Here is a 14,226-nt window from a genome sequence, read left to right as displayed (position 1 = left end):
CGAAAGTTTAAAGAAATATAAGATATCGATATCGATATTATACCAGATATAATATAGATATCGCAGTTCTGTAAACGGCATCCATTAGATCATTCAGAGAGGACGAATTCAATATGTCAATATACATCTTTTGTGAATTCTACTCCCTGCGCAGTGTCATATCACTTCAACTGCTTTATCTTCTGAATCTTTTGCTAGAGTGTCTTATACAGTGTCTACAGTGTCTTATATGGCATTGTTTAATACCTGACTGCTAATTTTATTTCAGTTAGCTTAACTGCTGAAATACGTGCTGTATTTGCTTTTCGACATGTTTCTTTTGCATGTTTTTGTCTCTCCCCACTAATTCACATGACAGACGAAATACCGCGGGCGAACGTGACGTGGGTGTGCGGCGGCGAATTGCACCAGCAGCGGCTTCTCTACTTCGCCTTTGTGTGTGGCGAGACTTGGTTGTACTGGGCCACGTAGTGCTCGTCCGCAAATTTTGCTCCACCATGTGAATACCCCGTTACAGTGCTTCCTTCAAGAAGAATGGTGGAGCGAACAAGTTGTGTGCGCGTATTGTATTATAACCAGAGCGCAAACCAAAGAGAACAACGCTTAAACACAGGCCAGTGGTCGTTCTGTGTTGTTAAAGAATAGTCTTGGTATGTTAGGGCGCTGCATATAATGCACTGTTTATTTGAAAAAAAAAAGGAAATTTTCACATGCTTCTGGTAATTGATCATATCATACGGCAACCGACGATTCGGAAACCAAAGCGATTCGTCGGTCATTACGTAACTGAGACAAGATCGTGGCCAGTTTAGCTTAACTCAGTTTGACTGACGGCGACTTTGTGTGTACTGGGTTGTCAACAAGGAACACGCACACGCTCCAAAACCTCAATTAAGTTTCGACTTTGTCACTGACCAGAAACCTTCGTGTTTTTTTTTTCTTTCTTCTAACATGTGGTACCTAACCAGAAGAGATTTCGCCGAGCTCTCGGTTATACGAGTGCTTCCTCGTCTGACGTTCCCTCCTGCCCCCCGGGCTCGGTATGCCCAAAGTGGGTGCGTGCCATAGTTGTGGATTATCATCATCAGAATCTCTGGCGTGCGTCGGATTAAGCCCTCGGCCGCCGGCCCGAGTGCGAGCAGGTTGAGCCCTGGCGTCGCAGCAGGAAATACGCATGCGGCGCTCCATGCACCGACGTCAGAGCCAGGGCATGGTGATCCGGCCGCCGACCCTGCGCGAGACGTCGGAGCCGCCGCTGTCCGAGGTGGACGAGAACTTCGATCTGAACCCGAGCCGCTTCGAGGTGTTCCGCTGGCGCCTCAACGAGTTCCTCAACCAGGGTCACATGATGCTGCTCGTGCTGAGGACGCACGTGCACGACTGCAACCCGCACTACGCGACCGAGTTCGAGCACGCCGTGCTCTACTACTCCATGATCAAGGTCAGTCGCATTCTCTCTCTCTCGCGCAACGGCTCCAAAGGAATGCCGAGGGCTACGGAGCTAGCCAGCCAGCGCGTGCTGTTGCAGGCTGGCCGCCGGCAAAATCAGAATAGAATTGGCAGCGTCATTTCCACAGGTGGTCCACTGCAGATAAGCACTCTTGTGCGGCAGCAAACCATTGAACAAGTCTTGGACGCACGTAGGACAGTGAGTCTGGTCGTTCGGACATGTCTGTGGTTGGAAGCCTGAGAGACGTTCCACGACTGCGTGCGTGCCTTTGTGGCCTTGACGAAGAAAACATAGTCTGTTAAACCCGAAGCCTTATCTGTTACGACTGGATCCAAGTCGGGGCCCTTGCCTGTGCCTTACGACGACGAAGACAACATAACATTTTCTTACAGACCACACTAAGTTGTAAGACGTAAGGGGTGGCTTGAAGAGTTACGCTAAATATGTAGCCATTTGTAATTATCAGGAAAAAAAACTGGTCACACGCATTTCCTGTTTGATGGATTGCAGCAATTTAATGAGAAATGGCGTTCCATTTTAACGCTGCGCGTGGAAAAAAAAAACGAGTTGACTGCAAGTTTATATGGGCAAACGAATTGGTGTTTTTGTCTCGCGTTAATAAGTAAGTTTGCTGGTGGTAAGATGTCGGGTGCGAAAAAGATAATAAAGGAACTTGCGATAGAAAGGCACTGTGCTAATGCGGTAACTCTGAAAATGACTTGGTAAACGAAATTTCATCTTTAATAGCGATAGGTTAATGCAGTGTTAATGAAAGAAAGGCAACGAGCTCGAGTGAATGAACGAGGACAGGAAACGACATAAAGTGACGCGGCAATCTCCAGAGAATAAAGTTTATTGCACCCTTCGTGTACAATTTCGTTTCCACTTATTTGTAGCGGCAATGTGAGACATTTTCTTTATTATTTTTCGCTTGTTGCCTTACTTTTCATGTCCAAACTTAAGCAAATAATTTGTTGAATAAGGCGTTGCTTCATTGTATGGCTATTCATTGCATGTAATTCTCTTTTGTTGATGTTGCGACACCCGTAACGTCCTTTTACGCCAACACAAAAGAAGAAGGGTAATTGTACTTATTCATCTATTTATTCATTTATTTATTTCGGATACTTTGCTAGCCCGAATGCATTACAGAAAGGAGTGGTAAGTAAAGAAAAATAACGAAAAAGAACAGTACATTTTCATACAATAATAGGTATTTAAAAAACGTCAGAATATACAGCAGTCTTGGAGTTGTCAACGTCCATAATAGCAGCGATGGAGGGAGGAAGGTCGTTCCAGTCGGTGCTGGTCTTAGGAATAAAAATACCATGACACATTTTTGCTCTAAAAAATGGAACACCAACTTTAAACATGTGACCGAAACGGGATGAAATGCATGAAGGGCGAGTAATAAGATCATCCTTTAATAGTGGGTTGCGGTGATACAGCCTGAGGAAAAGACGCAGTCTAAACGATTTGCGGCGCAATGAAAGGTATGGTAAAGTAACTGTGTTTTTCATGGAAGTAATGCTGGCGTAACAGGAACAGTTAGATAAAGTGCTGCGAACGAGCGCAGAGGACGTGCTGCTCGATTCTGGATGGATTCTATGGTGTTTATGAGAGTGATTTGATAGGGATCCCATACTGTGGATGCGTATTCTAGCTTTGGTTGCACTAATGTTTTGTAGAGGGTGAGGTTTATCGGCTTATACGCAGCAGAGAAATTTCGACGCAAGTATCCAAGAACCCGGTTAGCGTTATTAGTGATGTGTTTGATGTGCTTATGCCATGATAAGTTACTTGAAATATAAACACCTAGGTATTTGTATGAGTTGACGGATTCAAGAGAAGTATCGCAAGTAAGTAAACACGCGTGTTGTCAGTGTTAGTGCGGCCCGATACATGCATTGTGTTACATTTATTAACGTTTAGTCGCATGAGCCATTTATCACACCAGTTGGATATGCTCCTAAGATCGTCTTGAAGCTTATCAGAATCAGTGTCGTTAGGTATTTTGCGATAAATAACGCAGTCGATCATCTGCGAAAAGCCTGCTAGATGAATGGGAAATGCATTTTGGAGGGTCGTTTATGTAAATCAGGAGAAGCAGAGGCAGTACCGATCCCTTTGGTACACCCGATGTTACGGAAGGGTGAGAGGATGAACATTCATTAGTCGTAACGTACTGTGTTCGATTAGACAGAAAGCTTTTAATTCAGTTTAGTACATTAGGGTCAATGTTAAGCATGCTAAGTTGAAGAATGAGGACATCATGTGAAACAGTGTCGAAAGCTTTTGCAAAGTCCAAAAACACGCATTCTACATTGAAGCCCATGCCAGTATGGGTAAATAGGTCATTAGTAAAACATATGAGTTGCGTTTTACATGAAAATGTTTTCCTGAAACCATGTTGTTCAGTCGAAAAGAAGAAATTAGACTTAAGGAAATCAATCAGATGAGAATGTATAGTATGCTCCAATATTTTGCATGGTAAACTTGTCGGTGATATAGGATGATAATTATCGGGGAAATTAGTGTTACCTGATTTAGGGACCGGAACAACCTTGCCAACCCTCCAATCGCTTGGAAGTACCGAGGAACCTGGAGACTGGGAAAAGAGCATTGAAAGCATAATGGAAGAATATGGTTCAGTAATTTTGAGCATTATTAAGCATTTTACAGTTGACTGAATCTTCACCTGATAAAGTAGATATTTTCACGTTTTCAATCAACATTTGAATGCACAATGTACATTGATATTTCAAAATGGGTCTCGAGGAATGGTAAAACTAGTAGAAAGTTAGACGGAGTGATGCTACTAGGACATCTGCGTGTATAGGAGAAATTATAAAATTAATTAAATGGGTCTCAACTACTCCCAGCTCGTACAGTGCTATATGAGGGTTTTCGCAGTTGATGAACGACGATGAGGGGCCATGTTGAATTCATTAGGGTGTGCAGAAAGCATGGTACAGGACAGTTTTACGGCGAAGCTGTTTATGGCTAGGATTCAATGAATGTTTCGTGTCCGTCAGCAAATCTGTGTGAGCAACGACTATCATCGTCAGTAATGGCTCGTGCCACTGCTCGTGCGTTCGTCGTCGTCTTCTACCACAGCTGACTCATTGGCGCCCCTCGGCTATAGTGACTATTTGCCCATACTAGCCACAGGCGGCAAAGTAGACGGCTAAGCGGACAGCGGGCCATCTTAATTATCATTCCAATTCTCCCGAAGATGTCGAAGTAGACAGCTTCGCGAAGACAACATCGAAGTCAAAAACGATGCCGGCTACTTTCCCATCCGAACAAGATGGCGGCTGAGCAAGACGCTTGAAAAGCCAACAGGAAAGTTGCCTGCGCACAAGGAAACGTTGGCACCCTATCCTACGTCCTTAATGCAAACTACATCGTCTTTTTCATAGGTTTGTAGGTGCCAAAATTTAAAGCACAGAAATAATGCGTGATTTTTTCAACGTTTTCTTGTAGCCGCGAGGTGTCGTTGCGTCGCAGAAGCATCCTACGTACGCCTTCCAGGTGGCTAGAAAAGCGTTCCATTGCATGGCCTCGAAGCTGTATAGGCTGTCTACTTAGCTGTCTACGTAAGCTCTCTGATGCTGGCCAGAATTGGAACGCACCCAGTGTACTATATAGAATATATCGAGGCGTAACCGTGCGAACGTGCTCATTTCACTGCTTGCGCGTTCGTCGTCGTCGTCGTCGTTTTCTTCCACAGCTGGCTCTGTTGGCGCTCATCATGCTAGCTCTCCCATAGTGCCCCTCCTTCTGCGAAAGCGCTATAGGCACTGACCCACTGCTAGTCGGTGCGGTGATTTCGGTGCGAAATTCTTTGACTCAGTATATCACTCGCACCTTCGTCATAAACCCGGTAAGTATAGGCTGCCTCTAGGCAACAATGTCAGTAAGGATATACAAATTATTATGTGTAGCGTGGCCGACTTGCCTCATATAAGCCGTCGAGGCTGAGACATTCGGTAAAGGCTGTGTGGCGCAATGCGTACATGACAGTGAAATTTCAACATCGGGATAACTGGCATAGATCGGCATCCGTCAAATGTTTTGCCCGTGCTCTCCTGCAGAACCTACAGAGCCACGCTTCAAACGAGTTTATGAGCCCATTGCGCCTTTCCCAGTCGCAAATAATACCCGAAAACTTGAAGCTCGAAGTAAAAAGAGGAACGACCGAATTGACATAGCAAAGTGCTAACTTGCGACTGTGTTATTCTGAAAATGCAGAAATATATAGTCAAATAAAAACACTCAAACACAAAACAACTAAAAAAATAGACCTGTCATCGCTGTTTCTCCTTTGCGCTTCAAGTTGACTGGTGGGGTAAGACCAACTTACCCGCCCTAATCTCTCGCAAATGATAGACAGAGAACAAACCACGGGGGCATCGAGTTTCAGGAAGAGATGTCAAGCCGCCACCGCGCACCCACTGTGTTTCAGGAAAGTTTCGTGAGGCTGGCGTAATCCGATGACCAAGATGAGACCATGAAAACTTTCAGTGGATGGGCGCTCATGTTGACTTTCTGTGTTTAGATTTCCTACATCGTTTGCAGAGTGGCGTGCTAATGGAACAGGACGGCTAGCGAGGACGGAAAAAGGATGGTTGTGAGGGGGAAGGAGTCGTTACCAATCCCGAAAAAACGCTCTGCTTTGGGCACCGTAAGTATCTGTGGGGAGGCGGAATAGCCTCAACTATTCCTCTGGAGAGAAAAAGAAAAAGTCATCAGCAGTCGGCATTGCCAGGTGGCCTGCTTCCCAAGACTGACTGAGCCCAATGCTGCTTAGCTACGCTTGTCTACGTTACCACTATGCTTCCTTTTTCTTAACAACAACAACAAATAGACGAGTTGGTGCCACCGAGGCGCCAAATTAAAGCGGTAATTTGTTTTGCGTGGCAGTAGTCGACGCTTCTGTCTTTGTTACTCCATGATATACTCTGCTTGGAGTTTAAAACCGTCGGTATTTTAAGGTCAGTAACATGTATGTATATGTATTATACTAGGGAAAGCCTATGGGCTTGATTAGTTTTATGCATTAAATTGTATGCTGTATACAGGATGTCCATGATTTACACTCAGCGACGCAAAGAAGACCGACAAGCGGGCAAGTAGTCCATAAGACGTCTGTCTACAGGTAGTCTGCAGATTGTGCTAACTTCTCCTTGAGAAAGCAACAACCTAGCCAGATCCAAGGTGAACAACACGATATTCACATGCCCTGTGTAGACAATAAGCAGCAAAGTGCGTGCGAGTTTGATCAATGCCGATCAAGTTTCACGTGCCCGATCTCTTTCGCAGATCGAACTGGACGACTACTTCGACACCGTGGTGCACTACAGTATGAAGGCCTTCAACCAGCGCGACATCAAGTGGTGGCCGGACACGCTCTTCAAGCGCGTCGCCATCGTCATCTTCGCCGTGCTCGACAAGGTGGAGGTGCAGACGCTCGACTACTACGTCAACAAGGACAACCTCAAGGAACTGTTCCGGCACTTGCAGTGGGAGAACTACCTCTTCAACTGGAAGATCGCCCTCGACCCGTCGCCCTCGCCTAGCACTACCTTGGTACCGTAGGGACTGAGCGCGCCTCCTTTCACCCGAGCCTTCGAAGTAAAAATGCGCAAACGACGAGACTCCGCTGAACTAGCGTAATGTTGCAGTCTGCCGCTGCTGAGCAGACTTGTCAGCCACTATCACTTAGCAGGATGGCAAGCGACGCATCAAGTTTAGACACCAATTTTTTTGTTTCTTGCACTTCAGGGACGCGTAGCGAACCAAGGAAAATGACAGTTCTGATTTATTCTTCGTAAAAGAAATCAGATAATAGTTGCCAGAAGATTCAGACTTAGATATAGGAGTGACGGACCATTTATACTGGTAGCCTAATGGGACACTGGATAGAAAAATAATCGTTCCTATATTAAAAAATTACCCTTCTACAACGCCAAAATAAGTCTTACCGTAAAAAGAGGCTTGGAAAACCCCAAAAGGTGCGAAAACAAGAGAGGGTGGCGCCGCCGTCTTCAACTTCCCGCACGATCTCGCTGTGACGTCATAAATTTTGACTAAGCTTGCTGGGGCCTAGTTTACTACCTATCGATAACGATGTTCTAAATTTCATTCTAAAAAAACCAAAGGCTATAAACGAAGCTTCAAGAACTGCTACTAAGCCACAACGGGCAGAATGCGAGAATTAAAATAATTTGACAACCACGATGTCACATCGGCGCACTGGCAGTGGGGTCCCAGGGCGAAATTAAAAAGAAACATTAACTTTTACCTGCATTTTGTTTTGTATTGTTCAACCCGCAACAGCGAAATTACCGAACTAGAGTTCTAACAATATACTTCATCCGTCTTGGCTGATTTAATGTTCCACGCCATTGTCTCTCGAAACCTTGCATCTACGTCAGTAGCACTCTTTCCTTATCCTGACGTGTGCTGGAGCGATGTGCATAATTTCGGGCGTCTGTACGAGACACCTACACTCTATGACAAAGGTACACCCTTTGCGGTGTATATCTGCCACACAACACTAATCGTCATCTGCCTTGCTTGCGTTTCCTTACTTGAAAACGCCGCACCCACTACTTTCCTGTCGAGAATGCTATGTCACGCTGATAACGCGCATGCCGTTCGTTACTGGGAAGTACCGGGCTCGCAGCGTTAAAGAAAGGAAATGCGGACAAGATAAATAACATTTATTGTTGCGTGGCAAGATACAACCCAAAGGGTGTAATTTTGTTTTAGAGTGTATAGCACACGTAATCAAGCTCTCCGATTATACTTTCTGAGTCATTCGTTCGTGGGAACAGTTAGCGCGAGTAAGCCATCTGCTTACGTCATCATATAATTTATTATACTGTTAGTACTGGTCAGCAGAATATTTTACAACGGCTACTGCGTGTGAGTGGCTTTTCTTATTCACAGCCTTGTTAGGCGTTTTTACGAGCCTATGGGCAATCAATAACCGTGGTTATTTCTTGTTCAGCTGAGAACTTTGCAGCCAGATACTAAAACAAGGTGGGAAGAGGACCCAGAGAAATTCAGGGAGAATGTGGGCTGGGCTGCATTGGTGGTCAGCGTGGGAGGCTGTGAAACGAAGGTGGAGCGGAGCTTGCTTCGAGATTAATGTGCACTGTCTGCTTTTGCTAGAATCGCAGATAATTGCGCATTGTCAGACTTTTTGCGAAGTTAAAGCGGGGCTGCGGACTATCAGGGCCTTGTAAAGGCATACGGAAAAGCTGTTAACGGGAAAGAAAGGGCATAATTATAACACACGTGCCTATATGTTAAACGCGAATGAATATTATAATGGTAATACGTACGCATTTTGCTCGCACCGAAATTCATAAAGACTGCCTTCAGTTTTACAGAAATGTGCATAAAATGAAAACAAACACACACCAGCGAAAAAGAAAGATTGCGGAAAAGAGCAAGCCGTATGTACGTTCAACGACTTTTATGTACTCATTCTTACTGCAGTATAGTTTTTGATACTTGACACAATACCGACACAGACTAAGCTAGCATCTCTTGTATGCCGTGCCTTGGTAACATATCACGGTTTTTCAGACGGTAAGAGCTCGCTGTACTTTGTTGTTTCAGGGGCTCGGATACACGTACCATGCCACCGTAATATAATAAGACGCAAACAGAATTTTTTTTGTTTTCATTTAAAAGTTAATTTAAACTCTACCGCAAGCATCTCGCACGGGAAAGGATAACGCTTAGCAAACATGGAGATTTCGTAACTTTTATGCTACGTTTAATTTTAATTCAATGTTAAATGTGTCTCGAAATGCTGTGTCCGGCGTCACTGAAATTGTCGCGAGGCCATCGCCCAAGCTCAAATTCGCTCCACTCCTACAGCAATGAGGCTAGGTACAAACGTGTTGCTCATTTTAGACATCAAGAGTACTGCGCGAGTTATTCTATACAGTTACGTTCGCATGTGGCAGCTGCAGCGATCACGACAACGAAGAACGCGGGCCGGTGCATCTTGTCTTCGTGATGCACTGACCTCCTGGAAAGACAAAATCGAAAGTGGTCGGTGGGAACGAGCGTTACAGTAATTATTTTGGCCGATGTGGTATTCGCTATCATTTTTTCGGCAGTTTGTAGGGTTTAAAACTGTACTTAGCATTGAAACTAACCATTCAAGATTATAACGCACGAAAGTAAAAGAGGTATGCTAATACCATGAAGATGACGTAAACTTAGAAAGCCTTGAAGTTGGAACTCCTTGGCAAGACATGGTCACTGGTTTTAATAATGCTATAGCAAGGACCAAGACATGACGCAACACGGGGATCCAAGTTACAAGAAATCGCAGAAAGGCAGTGCTGGTAGACGGGAAAATCATAAGAAGCAGCCCACGGGCATCATTGTATCCTGTGTTCTAAAGCTGAATTTCTGTAATCAAGAACCATCTAGCGCGTCAGTATATTCTCGTTAGCTTCGCGAAACCGGCAAACGAAAAAAAAAACTGTGCCCTTTTAGACGAGGACAAAGAGAGGCGGACAATTGTGATACTTATCCCAGAGGATTAAGCATAAAGTTGTTTATATGGAACAGTTGCACACGCGGTATGTACAGTGCGGTACACTATTGAAGGAAACAGACGAGTGTGATCAGCACGTGTGATGCATGTTTCCCTTCTACCAAGCGTATGCAATTGCCTGATTTTGCAGGAGATGACAGTTGCTGGTGCCACTGGCATATTTCTGTGAATCTGTGGAGTGCGCTGACTTGGGGACAGCCATAACTTGCAGATAGGGTGTTATGCAAAGTGAAAGTCGAATTGTGGTGGTTACATTATGGTGCAGCACTTGAAGGTGTTCCCTTTAATAGTGGCCCGCACTTTATATCGACAGCGGTCATATGTCTTTGCATATGGTAGGCACCCCGGATATGGAATCGATATTATGACGTTGCAATGACGATGAGAAACCAGTTTCCTCCCTCAAGAAGAGACGCACCGACCAGGCGCGCCCCACATAATCACTTAAATAAAGAAGAAAGAATAAAGAAAAAGAACTTCATTGCCGATGGGTAGACGCACTCAAAACGGAACTTTCAACTATTACTTCTTTCGATTATTAATTCTGTTTACTTTTCTTTAGTGTCTCAATACAATAAATAATCTTAGAAAAAAAGAATGCAGATAGAACGCACAGTGAGAATCTACGTAAAGCTAAGCCTTATTAAAGTGGGTATATAAAAGCTTTGGAACTAACGGGCACGCATACAATTTAGTTTGCTTTCATAATCTGGAAAGGGTAGTCCCATGAGATGTTTATGGTTACCCACAACAATGGTCAAAACTTTATTGCCGCGCAATTTTATGTCTGTGTACTATACCCCTCACACGCTATGCCGAAATAGTAGGCTCCAGGCTATTTTGACCACAGTGTTATTATTATTACTATTCTTTTTTTTTGACGGCCGCCTGAATCAAAGTGCAGGAGCGCGTTTACGCTTTGCCTCAGCCAAATGTGGCCGCACTACCGGCGGGAACCGGAACATTGAGCTCAGGGTCTGTAGGCAAACAGCCATAACCCTTGGGTCAACAAGGTGGGCTATGTGGACTCGAGGACAAGACTTACGCCGGGGCGTGGTTGTGGATGCGTGGCTGCGAAGCCCATTAAGTGCGAGTTGAAAACAGTGAAAAGCAAACGAAATGAGCGAAAGCGCGTTGCAGGCGTCTGAAAGCAGTTGAAAAGAGAAAAAGGCAGTTTTAATGGATGTAGGATGTGAAATAACACAGCAGGCGTGATATCGTTGTAAAAAAAGTGAGAAATTGTCAGATGCCAGTCGAAAAATATGGATGGCCCGTGGAAGAATGTCGGATGCAAGCAAACCCCACGGTGCTGATGAAATACGCCGGAAGTAAAAGTAAATTGTTGGCTTCTTGTCTACCGCTCATTAAATTTGAGGCATTCGTAGATTCTTTTTGTGCGCGTTGTGCTTGTTAAGGCAAATACAATTTATTTCCTGAAGTTTCCTAATTACCCAATCGCCACAGAAAGCCAGTGCGTTAACTTGAGGCTGCACGATAATTCCAAGGTTACTGTAAACGCGTGAGCAGGCTGGAAGACAGTCATGCAATTGCTGAAAGCCATGTGCCTTAAAGCACACGGCGGTGACACCACGAAGATCTCGGTCCGGGATAAATTTTTGTAACACCAAGAGCGACCCCCTAAACGGAACCGTACTTGAAGCAACACTTTTGCAAGCCTGCAGTCAATAAAAAATAACGTGTTCTCTAACGATGAGGCCATAGCACCTAGTCATGGCCGATGATACCGGGAATGGTGTTCAAGGTGCAAAATGTTTTTACAACACCTGGTGACCTGCTCTGTAATGAAAATGGATTCGCATCATAGCATGTGTATCCCACTGAGACACCCTGCATAATATATTGTGCATTGCTGTGTATCTTTCTCAAAAGTAATTATGAAGAAATTATGTAACCAAATATTAACTCTGCATTTAATGTCAGATGAATGCGGACCCGTATGAAGTGGTTTGTTCATATTCCTGCCTCCAGCTTTCCGCAAAAATGGGCACTAATTTGGTATAGGACGTTGTGTTGGCAGAGACGACGAAAGGAACAATGAAGCACATTTCAAATAGCGCTATACACAGAATACAAATCTCTCTCCTCACGCACACACACACGCTCACGCACACACACACACACCCACACATACAAACACACACCAATACACACATATACACAACGGAAGCACGCACACACTGCAGACATACTTCTACGACATGACTGGCTTTCCACACCTCACTCACATATACTTTCTTCCACTTTGACATTCCTACCGCTAACTGATTAAAGAGCATTATTTACCATATGTAGCTAAAATAAGATACACACGGAAATGTTGCTGATGGCATGTAACAGCTAGTAGTGTGCGAATAATGCATATGGTTTTCTCTTCGGACAACATGCCAATCAGTAATGGCACCGACTTGGCAAGCCGTTACTTCTCCGAGCTACCTTAGGGACTCAGGATAAGGGATGCTACTGGTTGAGCTAGACATCCAGCTACCGCCCGCGGCACGTAATACGGCACCACTCATGCGCATGCCAAGGCAGGGAGCGCTTTTTAACACGACAGTGTTCTATGCCGGGCTACATCGAAAACCTGTGCCATGTTAGTACGTCACGCGATCAGCAACACGCAAATCCGCTAGATGGTGCCACTGCCGTTTTGTGCCTACCTAACGGACAGGAAAGCAAGGATGGAAGTTGGAAATGCTTGCTTTATAATGAAATTGTATTCTTGGTGACATATATTTGTTGCCGTGAGGATATTTATATATGATTTGTTTTATCATCGAGTAATATTGTAGGCAACCTGACAGGCACCAAGTCAGCTTCCACCGGTGACGGCGTTCCTGGCTTTGTTCCTGGCAGTTCTTCTAAGGTAATTTCCGGTAGCAGGTGATAAATATGATTTATTGTCATCCGCCTTGAAACGGGCTGGTACCACATGGTTTCTTAACCAACGCCCCGTACCAACGCCCCGTACCTTAGCCTCAATGCAACTGAGAAGTCCAAACTCAATACCATGATCAAGAGGGCCTATAAACAAGCCCTACATCTTCCCATCACCAGCTCTAACGAGAAACTGGACGCCCTAGGCATTCATAACACCATAGACGAGCTTATTGAAGCGCAACGTATTAGCCAATACGAACGACTTGCCCATTCCACCACGGGCAGGCACATTCTAGGCACCATAGGCATAACCTACACCACGCAATTCGGACCAAAAGTACCCATCCCTCCAAACATTCGTGATCAGCTAGTTATCCCGCCCATACCTCGCAATATGCACCCTGAACACAATCCGGAGCGACGTGCAGAAAGGGCTAAACAACTACAAAAGCGCTACGACCAAGCCGCTGACGTAACCTACGTAGACGCAGCAGACTACCCCAACCAAAACGCCATGGCGGTCGTCGCAGTCGCGGGTTCGCAGTACCACCTCTCCGCGGCCGCATCAATATTCGCCACGAAACCCGAAGTAGGAGAAGAAACGGCCATCGCTTTGGCCTACGCGGCTACCAATGCACACTGCATCATCAGCGACTCAAAAACGGCCATTCGTAACTACGCAAGAGGACTGATAGCACCCCAAGCGCAGAGGATTCTCTCTGGGACTCCTCCCTCAAGGCAACGCCGCGTGCAGATCATCTGGGCCCCTGGTCACTCGGGTCTGGCTGGAAACGAAGCCGCACACAATGCCGCCCGAGCTCTCGCACACCGGACGCATCATCCTTCTCCTGCGTCTTCCGATCCCGACCAGCCCTCTGTTTTGCATCGCGGTCACGCGCGGGACCGAATGGTCACGTTCGGAGAAATTCTACTGCACTACCGCAGAGAGCGGTTACGCTACCCCCCAGCACACAAATCACTGACTAAGTCTCAATCCACCACTTGGCGACTCCTTCAAACACGAACTTTTCCGAACCCCGTGCTTTACAACCGCATGTACCCCGACGCATACTCACCACTGTGCAAAGCGTGCAAAGCCCGCGCCGACCTCATTCACATTATTTGGCAATGCCCCAAAGCCTCACCCACCAACACCTCCCGCACTAACACACGCATCATTAGTACGGCCGAGCAGTGGGAGACATTGCTGCTCAGCTTAGACCCAGAGGAGCAGCTCTGGGCCGTCCGGATGGCCGAAGACGCCGCCAGAAAGCAAGAACTGGCCGCC

At 45.6% G+C, this 14,226-nt stretch overlaps 1 protein-coding gene across 1 annotated transcript; it reads left to right on the top strand.

Annotated features, from left to right (window-relative positions):
• The first annotated feature begins 1,080 nt into the window (after nucleotides 1-1,080).
• Nucleotides 1,081-7,843, top strand: LOC135900453 (uncharacterized). Its single transcript, XM_065429951.2, has 2 exons — nucleotides 1,081-1,441; nucleotides 6,776-7,843. Exons 1-2 carry the CDS (start codon nucleotides 1,175-1,177, stop codon nucleotides 7,049-7,051), a joined length of 543 nt encoding a protein of 180 aa, XP_065286023.1. The 5' UTR covers nucleotides 1,081-1,174; the 3' UTR covers nucleotides 7,052-7,843.
• The last annotated feature ends 6,383 nt before the right edge of the window (nucleotides 7,844-14,226 follow it).

Source organism: Dermacentor albipictus, chromosome 1, assembly GCF_038994185.2.
Source record: "Dermacentor albipictus isolate Rhodes 1998 colony chromosome 1, USDA_Dalb.pri_finalv2, whole genome shotgun sequence".
Lineage (NCBI taxonomy): Eukaryota > Metazoa > Arthropoda > Arachnida > Ixodida > Ixodidae > Dermacentor > Dermacentor albipictus.
The sequence above is the reverse complement of the archived record's forward strand: the minus strand, read 5'-3'. Positions and strand labels throughout refer to the sequence as shown.